This window comes from Genypterus blacodes, unplaced genomic scaffold (genome assembly GCF_046128005.1).
Source record: "Genypterus blacodes isolate CSIRO-AG114 ecotype Tasmania unplaced genomic scaffold, CSIRO-AGI_Gbla_v1 ptg000195l_1, whole genome shotgun sequence".
In the NCBI taxonomy this organism is placed as follows: Eukaryota; Metazoa; Chordata; class Actinopteri; order Ophidiiformes; family Ophidiidae; genus Genypterus; species Genypterus blacodes.
This window is the reverse complement of record NW_027466995.1, coordinates 672,476-684,371: the sequence shown is the minus strand read 5'-3', so window position 1 is coordinate 684,371 and position 11,896 is coordinate 672,476. Positions and strand designations below refer to the sequence as shown.

The 11,896-nt window shown below is 40.8% G+C and overlaps 1 protein-coding gene across 1 annotated transcript; it reads right to left on the bottom strand.

The window, feature by feature from the left end:
- Window positions 1–3,160: 3,160 nt before the first annotated feature.
- spmip7 (sperm microtubule inner protein 7) lies at window positions 3,161–10,356 on the bottom strand. Its single transcript, XM_076169279.1, has 8 exons — window positions 9,963–10,356; window positions 9,781–9,845; window positions 8,406–8,488; window positions 7,390–7,528; window positions 6,843–6,910; window positions 6,524–6,631; window positions 6,257–6,355; window positions 3,161–3,281 (listed from the first exon to the last, which is right to left on the bottom strand). The coding sequence occupies exons 1-8, from the start codon at window positions 10,354–10,356 to the stop codon at window positions 3,161–3,163; spliced, it is 1,077 nt and encodes a 358-aa protein (XP_076025394.1).
- Window positions 10,357–11,896: the final 1,540 nt, after the last annotated feature.

The following is an 11,896-nucleotide window of genomic DNA, read 5'->3' as shown; positions in this document are numbered from 1 at the left end:
TTAGAGAGCTGAAGTTTTGGACACAGGAGTAAGGTATTAAAGACCAGAGGATTGGTTGGTACGGCTTGGAGCACCTCGTCTCCTGAGGCCACGCAGAGGGAATCCTGGGACTGAGATGTGACTCAGCGCTATCAGTGAGAGCAGAAGTCTCCAATCATGAGCAACAGAGGACTGTGTTCTTCCATGAAGCACAGATACTGACCTGTCCCAGTGACGCAGCAGCCTCTCTCTCTGTCTGAGAGGCAACGTGAGGACAGTGAAGTCACTCCAGGTTTGGTATAACTATACTATAGTTCAACAGCAGTCGTGGATGTACTGTTAAAAATGTTGATTATGACAAAAACAATTAGTAGGTGGGTTGTGGCACAGTAATCAGCCATATGTCCCCTCAGAGCAGACAGGATCGGTTTGATTCCAACTGAGGCCTTTCTGTGGCAGACTGACATTCTCCCCATGTTTGTGAGTTCCCCCTGGCTGTTCGTGTTTCATTCCACAATCCAAACACAGGCAGGTTAAGTGAAATGGACGCTTTGCTTGTCCCATAGATGTGAATGAGTGTTAACTGCCTCCAGGCCAGTGGATGCTGGGAAAGGCTCCAGCTCCCTGCAGCATGCCCAGGATCATCAGTACACGCGTAGAGAGTGAATGATTGGATGGAAATAATCCACCGTAACTGGCTAGAGAAATTCATATTAATATATAAATAGCAGCTGTAATGTTATTACTAGAGGGAACAAAAACAAACAAGATTAACACTTGAAATGTAAGCAGAAGTATAAACTGGAAAACGCCTTCAAAATGTTGATAACATGAATGAATTCAGCCTGACAGTGAAATATATTAACTCAGAGGGGAGAAGTTTTATAGAAGATAAGAAAAGTCTGCTTCATTTCAGAGTCTAGTTTGTGAATTCTCTATATTCCAAGACTGCAAATCAAAGTGAACATCACCGTCTGCTCCTACGGGTCGATCCACAACGCCGAAGCAAGCGTGTTGCTGTAATTAATATCATTACCTGGCACGTCTCATAACATCATCAGCCAGTGTAGCCAGTCAACTACTGAACAATAGATTGTGGCTGGTTCTTATTTCATGGATCTTTAAGCAGTATTCACTGGTTCACATTTGGAAGCAAGAGCAGCATGTAACCCTTAATTGGTTTCAACACCTTAATAAGTCAAAGACGTTCAAGACTGATAATCACATTAAATAGTCCAATTTATCTAAAAAGTCAATTGCAAACTGAAAAACTCTCTTTCTTTAGGAATGCATTATGCTGTGAGGTTGTCAGAGTAAATTAAATTCCCCTCTGCACACTAAAGCATCAATTTCCTTATGGTAATTATCTGCTGGAATAGACGTGTCACTAGAAGGAGTCAGGCATGCTTGACATTTAGCCTTTTTATGGAGAGGCGATGAGTAAAAATTAAGATGAGGAAAAGGAAATTAATCTCCAGCCTAGGCAGGCATTGAGAGATCCTGGAGGATAGCGGCTGAATCAATCATGATGTTTGTGAGGCTGTTTTGAAAAGGAGCCAGTGATGAGATTCAGACCACAGGCTGGAAAAACTCAGAGGAGGGGGAGGGATGGGGAGGGAGGGGGACAGTGATTGCAGCAATAGAGCCACAATTGAGTGTATAAACTCAGACATATAGCAGCTTGAGTATAATACCAGTTTCACACATTAGAAACACCTCAAAAAGTAATAAATTTGTGAGAAAAATTGATTGAAAAGGGTAAATAAAGCCTTAATGTCAAGATTGCCCAGCACGCAAAAAGGAAAAGCTGCTCTGACTAGATTTACTATGATTGATGCACCATGTAAGAAAGGATGCATTGGTACAGCATTCTAATAAGGCACACTCTATGAAGAACTGTAGAGAAATGATTCGAAATGTTAAAGTCATTATTTATTCAAGCTTTAACAAACAGCCATTCATAAGAAAACCTGGTGATGACATCACCCTCTTTAAACCGTCGCGGCTCCATCTCTCTCATAAGGTCCGCTGCTTTTATATTACCCAATCTTGTTCTAATTACTACTAAATATTAAGTACTAATACTAAAACATGTAGTTTGTGTCTCATAAACCCATCAAATAAAGTTTGCACACACTCACTCAGCCAATCAATGCATGAGTTAATCTTATAGTAAATCATATTGTTCCACCGGTCCCATGGAATCAGTGGTAAAAATAATATAGCACTGAAAAGACAAAGCTGGAGGAGGATTTACACCAACCAAGGAGGGTATTTCACAACCTGGCAACCGAGGATTATCCTCATGTATGCATTACAATGAAAATCTAATCAATCTACTCTGGTATGATTATAAAACAATTACACCACTAAGTACAAGAAGTCTTGACAAGTGTTAATAAAACAATATATAGATGATATAGAGGGTTAAATGAAGAGAAACAGGAAACCAGCTAATCCCTATTTCCTGTCTGTGAAGCTGCACAAACCACAAACATAAAGTTTAAGCTGATAACACTTCATAATGATGTCAGTGTGTATTATCATCACATCAAAATAACACTACATTATAGACTGCAGGCTGACTTTGTGACATTTCTGTGTGAATTTACTCCTGTTAATACTAAAATAATAAAGATAAAGATAAGATTAATTCATCTACGACTGTTTACCTGCTTAACCTTTGTGTTAATGTTAGGAAATATGACAAAATTGCCATTCTTTACTTCCCTCTCTGTGTTTCCTCTGTTTTGTCCCAAACTTTGCCCTTCATGACAGATACACATAGTGAATACACACACACACACACACACACACACACACACACACACACACACACACACACACACACACACACACACACACTCGCTCACACACACACACACACACACACACACACACACACACACACACACACACACACAGTGAGTCAGTCAGCGAGAGAGCGAATCTTTAAGAGGACAATGTGAGAGCTCAGTACCCAGAGTTAGAAAACCACTCATCTAAATCAGGGAAATTATGATAATGGGGCCTCTCATTATTCTCCAACTCACTCTGAATCAGCCATTGACATCACATCATTATAGATGTATTCATACAAACAGATTGGATGGCATAAAGAAGGAAGCTGACACCTTCAAAACTTTCTCATCTGCTTTGTCTCGCATTTTCCACCCGTGGGTTAGGTCAGAGGTATGCGTCTCGTAGGGGTCAGGAAGGGGTTACAGGGGGTGCTGGTGGTCATCATTCTGGACAGGGGGGCTGCATGGCCAAAATCTGGACTCCCTGATTTCCCGATCGCCCTGTAAGAATATCAGAGTTAGTAACTATGAGACCTTTATGGACCATTACAAATCTAGTGATCTTTAAATATAACAGGCAGTGCCGGCCCTACATATTCAGTGATATGCTGCTCAGGTCCCCACAGCCACCAGGGGGCCCCCAACCTGGTGTCTGTTTCTGAGTGTACAAGCCAGGAGCCATACTTGGGATTTATGCAAAGGAAAGTAATGTGATGCGTTCCTTAGGTCCGTTATCTGTGGTTAGATTCTTAAGGTAAAGGCCAATCTATATTTTCCTCGTCTACATAGAAGCTTGGATCTGTGGGAATTTAATCAGCTGGTTGTTTCAGAAGATGTCCGCACAGACTCGGTGTGGATGTCAGCTGCATGGCCTGACATTTTGTGTCTGCGCACCTGAATGCACCAGCTACACATGTGCAAAACTGTGGGAGGAGATGGAAATGTGTGCAGGCAGAAGTGGAAAAAGGGTAAAAGAGGTGATGTTGTTCCACACTCTGGCTTCATTCTTTAACATTGGAGGATATATTGTTTTGCCCGTTGGTGCTCACAGCTGCAGGATTCAAAAATCGTTTGTCTCCGATCTTCCCAAAAGGAGAGGACACACCTGAGAGTAGAAGGCCCTCATAGTACAAGCACATGCAGGTTTGATGAAGTGGACATGCTAAAGTGTACACACATATGAATGAGTTTTTGTATATAAGTGTATGTGAGCTGGAGATTAAATAACACGACCCCGCGCCGGATATCGAAGTGGCATGAAGTGCGTCCCCTCAACAGACAAAATGTAGTATAACACAGAACTGATTGTGCCGTCAGCAGAAATGGTTCTGTCCACTAGGGCGGTTGAGGATGGCGTCTCATTTTGACTGCAAGAATCATTACACTGAATCAAACCTACGTGTACAGTAGGAGTGCAACAAGGACAAGAGAACACAAGAGGAGGAGTAGAAAAGAACAAAACAAGATAAAGGTTGGCAGCATGCATGTTGCAAGATAATCCAAGCCAGCTGTCACACTGTATGCTGATAAATGGCTTTGCCACCAGACAGGGAGGATGGACAACGATGTAAACAATATGTAGGCCTCACTGGAAAATGTGTGTGTATGTGTAAAGTGTTTAGGAAAATAAATATCCGGGAAATAAGGGCATTAAGGGCTCATAAGACAAACTATTCTGGGAAGATTTGTATTGCAGTCAAACTGAGGTGGGGGGTCACACTTTCAAACGGGCCCAGCCCTGCCGGACGTCTGACCGTTGCAGCAGACAGTTAATCAATCCGAGTACTTGTCTTCTTCTCTGTTTTGGGGAAAAAATATGGGAGGCCAGCCTAATCAGCAGAGGAAACAGATCTCAGCGGGTGTTGGGCACCAGGAAAATGGATCTGGGTTGTGAAAACCACGATTACCACGAGCTGCTCCGGATTGAACCATCTGGAGATGCCTGCTCCAAAAGCCGGTAAAGTTCGCTCATTTGGGGCCCGACTAGGAAACAGGTTTCCACATCCTCAACAGACAGTCAAAACTCCCGTTCAGTGCTGCCTCAGGCAAACAAAGACAAAGAATTGGTGTGTGTGTGTGTGTGTGTGTGTGTGTGTGTGTGTGTGTGTGTGTGTGTGTGTGTGTGTGTGTGTGTGTGTGTGTGTGTGTGTGTGTGTGTCGTCGCGAGCTAAAAAACAATTTGTGTCTCTTCGATTTAATTCAATTCGATTTAATTCAGGTTAAGTAGTAAGAAGTACCAAGATCTGTGTGAAAACAAGTGTGTGTGTAAGCAGTTGCAAGCCAATTACCTTTTCATCCTGCTGTGTTAGGTTTGTAATGGGACTATTTTCGGGCAGGAAAGCAATGGTAAGGATTTATAAGAATAATAATGATTTTAATGTTAAAATGCAGTATTTTTGGCTACAGCGAAATAAATGAATATAAAACTGCAGATTGCATTTTAGAGAAACACATTTTGACCCATTTGATTTGTTCATATTACTGATATGAAGATATGGTTCAAAGGACTTTAAATATCTTACAATGAAGTCTCCTTTTTCATTTGATTTTCCCAAACTTCCAATTGTTTTTTAGAATTTGATTGAATCATTATTTCACTAACTATTTATTTACCTTTGTCGAGTAACATTAAAACTTTGCCTGAATTTTAACCCTGTTTCTGGCTTTAAGATACATAAATAAACCAAATTCCTGTATTCATGTATGTAGATAGATGTAGAGAAAAGTGCACGAATAATATTCCCTTGCTTCTTCCTCTAAATTGTAGCAGAATGATTGAAGAAGTAAAGACAATGCATTTAATGATTGAGATGAAATTGGTACTAAAGGTCTGGTTTACCACCAGACCTTAAGTACCAATTTCATCTCAAGTCATAATGAGCCTTTGTATTGTTTAGTTAAATCAGATAATGAGCCTGTGGAGGCGAGTTTAACGCATGCCTGGAGTCTCATTGCGGCGAGTTTACTTGTGTTTCCCACATTGCTCTATGAGTTTAAATCCTAACCCACTGTAGCTTTGGTATTTACAATGATCATTTCTATTTAATTCAATTTACAACCAAACTGCAGTGCAAATATGACCATATTGTTGTAGTGATGTTGCTCTATTACCTGAAGCCCAATGTCAGTAAAGTGCATTAGATTGCCCTCTAGTGGGTATTTGTGATCATTCTTGTCATAAGATCTTAGCACAAGGCAGTAATACAATCAGAAAAATATCTGAATGCGTGAGAGTCAATATAACAGAATTTGTCAAACTTAAATAAATAGATTTTAGGAAGGTGACACGCCAGGTTTTCCAGTAAATATTAATAAGAACCAGTCTTAAGAAGTGGCTTTGGTTTGGATCCTTTTCTGTTAGATTGATGAGACTTTGATAGTATCGATCACACAGGTTACAGATACTGAATTATAAACATATCTACCTGGTTTTCTATAGTTTTCTATAGTTTTCTGTGTACGCAGCGAAGACTTACCAACTGGACTGAGTGGAGGCAGCAGCAGAGGCCTCAGCAGTATCAGCATCAGCACCGGCATACACAGCCTTCCCTGTATAACCAGGAATGGTTGTTCGGCTGAAATGAAACAGAAAGATTACTCAATATTTATCAGGATGTGTTAGGGAGGCACAGGGGGAAAGAAAAACTTGCAATAATTCAAAACCTGCACTTTTTTCTCAGGGTGTTATAAATACTCTGAAATAGTATGGATATCCCAACTGTGTGTGTATGTGAGGCCCTTACTGTGTGTTAAGAGTGTACGCAGGCACAGTGTTTCTCTTCAGGGTCAGTGGTTGGAAGTCCTCGTCCATGTTGTCGATGTTATCCATGTTCTTCGAGCCAATTGTGCCCCTGTTAATAAGTGAAAGCGCACCGGGATCACAGTGTGGAAAATGGCCTTGAACTCGGATTTGTGACTTCTACACACAAGTACTCACGTATAAAGCGGGATTTGACCTGATCTAGCACACGGACTGCAGCTGCACACAGGAGGAGGAAGTGTTGGCAAAGATCAGACTGACGAGAAATGGAATCGTAGTGAGGATCTTAGAAACAAACTTACAATGATGCTGGTTTCTTGGCATCGTGCCTCGCTCGTAGTTGCTTTCTGCTCCACTCGGCTCCAACTGACTTGGAAAGTATTGAACAACGTGATCTATCGTGTTGCACATTATTAAGCATCTACACCAAGTAACACTGTTTTATCTGCTCTTTTCTCTAAGCTTCATACTCTTTCACTTCACTATCTGTTAGCATTTTGTGATTTCAGAAAATTCTAATTATCTGGCAGCTGTAGGGAATACAGGTAAATTAGTGGATGCAAATTCTAATTTCACAGTTTTTTTGTTGAGTATTATGAAATAGGCCTGTGGAAAAACAGTGCAACTCTCATTATGATTGTTATGAATTGGGAATTCTTAGAAAAAACATACATAATTTATAAGGATCCCTAGTTGGAAAAAAGGTAAATGCAATGTTGTTTCCAGGGTAATCTCTCTCATGCTCCATATGGGGGGTGAGGTATTAGAATTCTTCATAGGGTTCACAAAAGAACTATCTCAGGGGGCCAAGGATTCCCTGCTGCAGCTTCGCCTTCATCCAAGACTCACCTGCCAAAGCTGAGGCTGGCTGTTATAGCGCCTACATGAGGGACGCCAATTTAATGGATCAGCTTTGTGCTCCAAGGTTGTTGGTGTAGCCTTCAAGCGGGGGTGTAACTTTGTATCCCAGCCCACCTCCTCATAACTCCTGCAAATGGAAATGTGGGAATCCCTGCCATGTTACAGTGGAAGCCTCACAAGCCTCTAACCAGAGTGTAACTTATTAATTTGATTCCTAAATGATATTAGTGCATAGAGGTCTAAATTGGATTAAATTGTTAGAAACCCTAATGTCCCTTCACTGAATGAAGTCGAGCTCATTAAGTGGGAAGCTGATTCTCCCCCGAGGCTTTGGGTGATGCACCAGTCTACATGTACATGAGCTCACTGACAGCAATTAACACAAGTAATCATTATTTACTGATGACACCACTGGAGCACTAAATCAATCTTAATCACTCTTAGCTATCAAAGGAATGGCTTAGTTTGTAGATCTTGTTAAAAAATACAAACTCGAATATGTATGGACTCGTAACAAACAAAGGGAATAATGATGATTAATCTAAGTGTGGCGACATTATTGGTATAATGTAACTAATTAAAATAACGATTAAAGGGGACTCTGATTGTAATGGGTTCAGTGTTGCTGGGCCCACAGGTGCCTTTGCACACACACACACACACACACACACACACACACACACACACACACACACACACACACACACACACACACACACACACACACACACACACAGGGACAGCAGCAAGATCCAGTCTTTAAAACCAGCCAAGCTTAACAAAATAAAGCCATGGTGCTAAATGGTTCAAATAATCCAATAGTGCTTCAGCTCTACCAGCCACCACTTTCACCTCCACAGACAAATTCTCTCTGAATGAACTGAAAAAATAGCTTCACATAGGTTATACTGCACCTCATACCTTTTATGGGCTGTATAAACTTCATTTAGTCTTTATGAATATTCACAGAGGACATGTAAAGGTCAACATGAAGGACAACTGACCGCTGGGTTGCAGACGTGTAGCAGTAGCGGCGAGCTGCTTCTGCGAGGTCGGGCCACTCTGTGTGATCAGAGGATGTGACGTCCTGAAATATCAACATCAAGATTAATACAGTGAAGGCATTTTATTGCCAATTGTGTTATTTAATGTCCACATTACAAAGGGGGAAAAAGAATTGATGCAAAATAATTAACATTGTTGTTTCTGGAAATTCATTATTGCATACTAATCCTCGTTTATGTCATTTGCCAAGCCTTGTTAAACAAGAAGAGAAATAATTACTTTGTTCTTCAACGTGTGTGTTGTGTTTTCAGTTTTTCCAATTAATTCCCTTGTGTTGTCTGATTTTCTATCATCCCAAAAGCTCAAAAGAAACTCATAAATCATAAATTGACTTAATCTCTGCTGTATGACTCAAAATCTGACCCAAGTTGAACAATCTTACTGAAAATGTGTATTGAGATCAGCACCTCTTACATATTATACTGTATATGTACAGTATTGAGTGGGGATGAAGGAAAAATGATCCAGATGGGCTTTAAAGTTAAATGAGTCTATCTTTATGTTGTTTGAAACAAAGTGGAATAAATCATCTTTTATTTGATTCACTCTCCTCCTATTTCTCAACAAACACTGGCATCAATCAAGCCTCCATTTTGCTCAACAGCTCCACTTTACTAAAGCTGAAGGCTGTAAAGCTGCAAATCGCTCCAGCGGTGCACATCCAGATGTTTACTACGCTTATCAGACTCATCAGTACACAAATGGATAAACCATGAGGGAGAACACATTGAATTTTGATGCTGATTTGAATTCAGGGGCAGCTGCAGGAATTATTTATCTTGTTTCCTAATTCCGTTGGAAAAAAACATTATACTTAAACATTATAACACATTATACAAACACATATTCTCCTATTATTTAGCCAGATGTGGTGGACTTATATATATGATAAATATTTACAATAACCACTAATGTGTAGCTGGGATGATGCTGACACAGCATCAAAACGGTCTTCACATATCCAGAAAATATTACATTATATAGTCATTTCTTTAGGTCTTTCTTTCTTTAGGTGAGTATTTTATAAGAGCAGACACATTTAAGGCTTATCCGTCCCTGGCAGAGATAATCACCTTAATAAGAGCCTTAGAATTCCTTGTGTTTGTCTTGTTTCTGACAGTGATGTGTTAATTCAGTGGCTCAGTGTGATGGTAAAGTGGTAAAACTGCAAGACTCATCTAAAAGCACGGATAAGTGTATATGAAGGAGGGAACAGAACAGTAATGGGTTTATGTGTGCTGAGGATTTATGAATACAAGCAAGTAAACACATTTCTATGCTATACATGTGAATGGGAAAGCTACAGTAACTCACCTGAGCTCCACTGTGTTTTGAGAAACTGCTAAAGGCTTTAGTTGGGTTTGAAGCTCTGGCTGAGCCTTAGAACAACAACAACAACAACAACAACAACACTGACATGCTGTAGGGCATACACAAATGCAGTCATACAGAATATATTTAGACAACAGTGATATGGAATAAATGAAAATGCTAACCATTTAGTTTTGCTCTGACTGCAGCCTCTGAGATCCTCCTGGAGTTCCAGGCTCTGTCCTCTGACAAGTCAGTGCAGAGAGCCAAGGGGTTTGGCGTTCTGGATCTCCTTCTATAACCAGGGGGCACCCACAAGGCAGAGGCCACATGTGGGATTTGTATGAATGGCCGTTGACCTTTGAACCCCAGGTCCACTCTTGCACCCGCACTCAGTTGTCCACAGCAGGGGTCCAGCAGGGGGACATCGTCTCTCATTGGAGCTAGGGGGGCCTCCTTGGAAAAGGGACGGGCATCTGGGTGACATCTGAAGTGGTTCCTCTGCATGCTGGAGTTCAGCCGTCTGATTACATGCAGCTCCGCAGAGGAAGGCTTGAGAGGGTCCAAAACCGCTGTCATCGTATGTGATGATGGCGGAGAAACACTCGGTGTGTTTGTGCAGTGAGGAACTGACTAAATAGGTCTTAGATCCGCTGTCACATTATAATGCAGGGAGCACCGGTTGCCCAGGGTCACTTTGTTTACTGCGCGGATCACATTACTGAGGTGGAGTTGCCTTTCTGCTGTGGTAACACTTAGTGGCTCCCCTTTTCTAGGATAAACATTTGTGCAGGAACATTCATCATACATTTTACAAGTAATAAAGAAGAGCAAGTGAGCATCCTAGAAATGTGTTTTAGATGTCAAAGCTTCCAGTAAATTACATTCAAGCCCAAATGCTGCTCTTAGATAATTCAGGGAGCACGATTTCCTGTTTGATTACATGCAGCTACAAATGTATCACCTTGACAAAATAATAATGATTGTAAGTTATCAGGAGCAGCAGTTGTCCTCAGGAAATGACCCTGAACAAGCAAATAGCAATGAGATTTGCCATTGCCCCAGACTTGAACCTGAATAATATAATATTTACTGTGATGATTGAGTAGTCGTTTTATTTTATTTATAAAGTTATTTTCTCCTCTGTTACATCTCTAGACAGTGGTTTTCTGTTATACCTGTAAATGATCACTAGATGGAGGGAAAGAGCCTTTAATGACCTTCCTGCAAGCTGGAGCCCCCGTCCATCATGAATCACATCAGTATCACAGCAAAAATGTCCCAACTGGCATATTACTGTAATGCATTGAGAAAGTATTGTTAAAGTACAAAACATTGTCCTAATGAGCAGAGTGTAAATTCCTTTGGGGACGTAAACTAAACAAGGAATGGTTCCATAAAGAATAAGGCTTTTTCATTGGATGGCCCACTTCAAAAAGCAACCTGTGCTTTTCAGGTTGCCACTCGTAAATGAAAATTATGTAAATCTTATGAATGCAAAACGTTTCTTTTTTTCTAAAGGGCATAATCCGGGATCTGTGCTGCCTCAAAGAGTTATTTTTTGTTGTTCAGTGGAGCAGAAAAGAAAACACCCATTGCTACGTGCCTCAGTGCCTATTAATTACTGCGCTTGGCTCATCTCACACTGCCAGATGTAAATATGCCACATAAACACATAGACGTGCAGTTGGCTCTATGCACATAGGAAAATTAAAGATTCTAGGTGACCTTTTCCTTGTTGGGGAGTTGCTGTTAAAGTGTCGGTGAGGTTGATGGTGATGCTTCCTGATGTATGGTTGTTACTCAGGCTGTCATTGGTGATTGTAAACAGCCAGGAGCTCTTGAAAAGTGTGTTAAAAATAGCCTAATTAGAGTAATTCTGATAAGTTGGTGGTGAATATGCCTGACTCCCACACGCTCTTCCTCCTCTAAAAGAGCTTGAGAGGTCTGTTGAGAGCTCTTGTGGAATTTGAATCTAAAAAAGGTTATAGCAATGGATCACACAGCACCATTTGTTGCATCATTCAAATTTCTTGTAAGAACCACACATCTTCTCCTGCCTTCATAGTCATACATTTCTAATGAACAAGATTGCATAGGTGCTGAGTTCCCACATGAG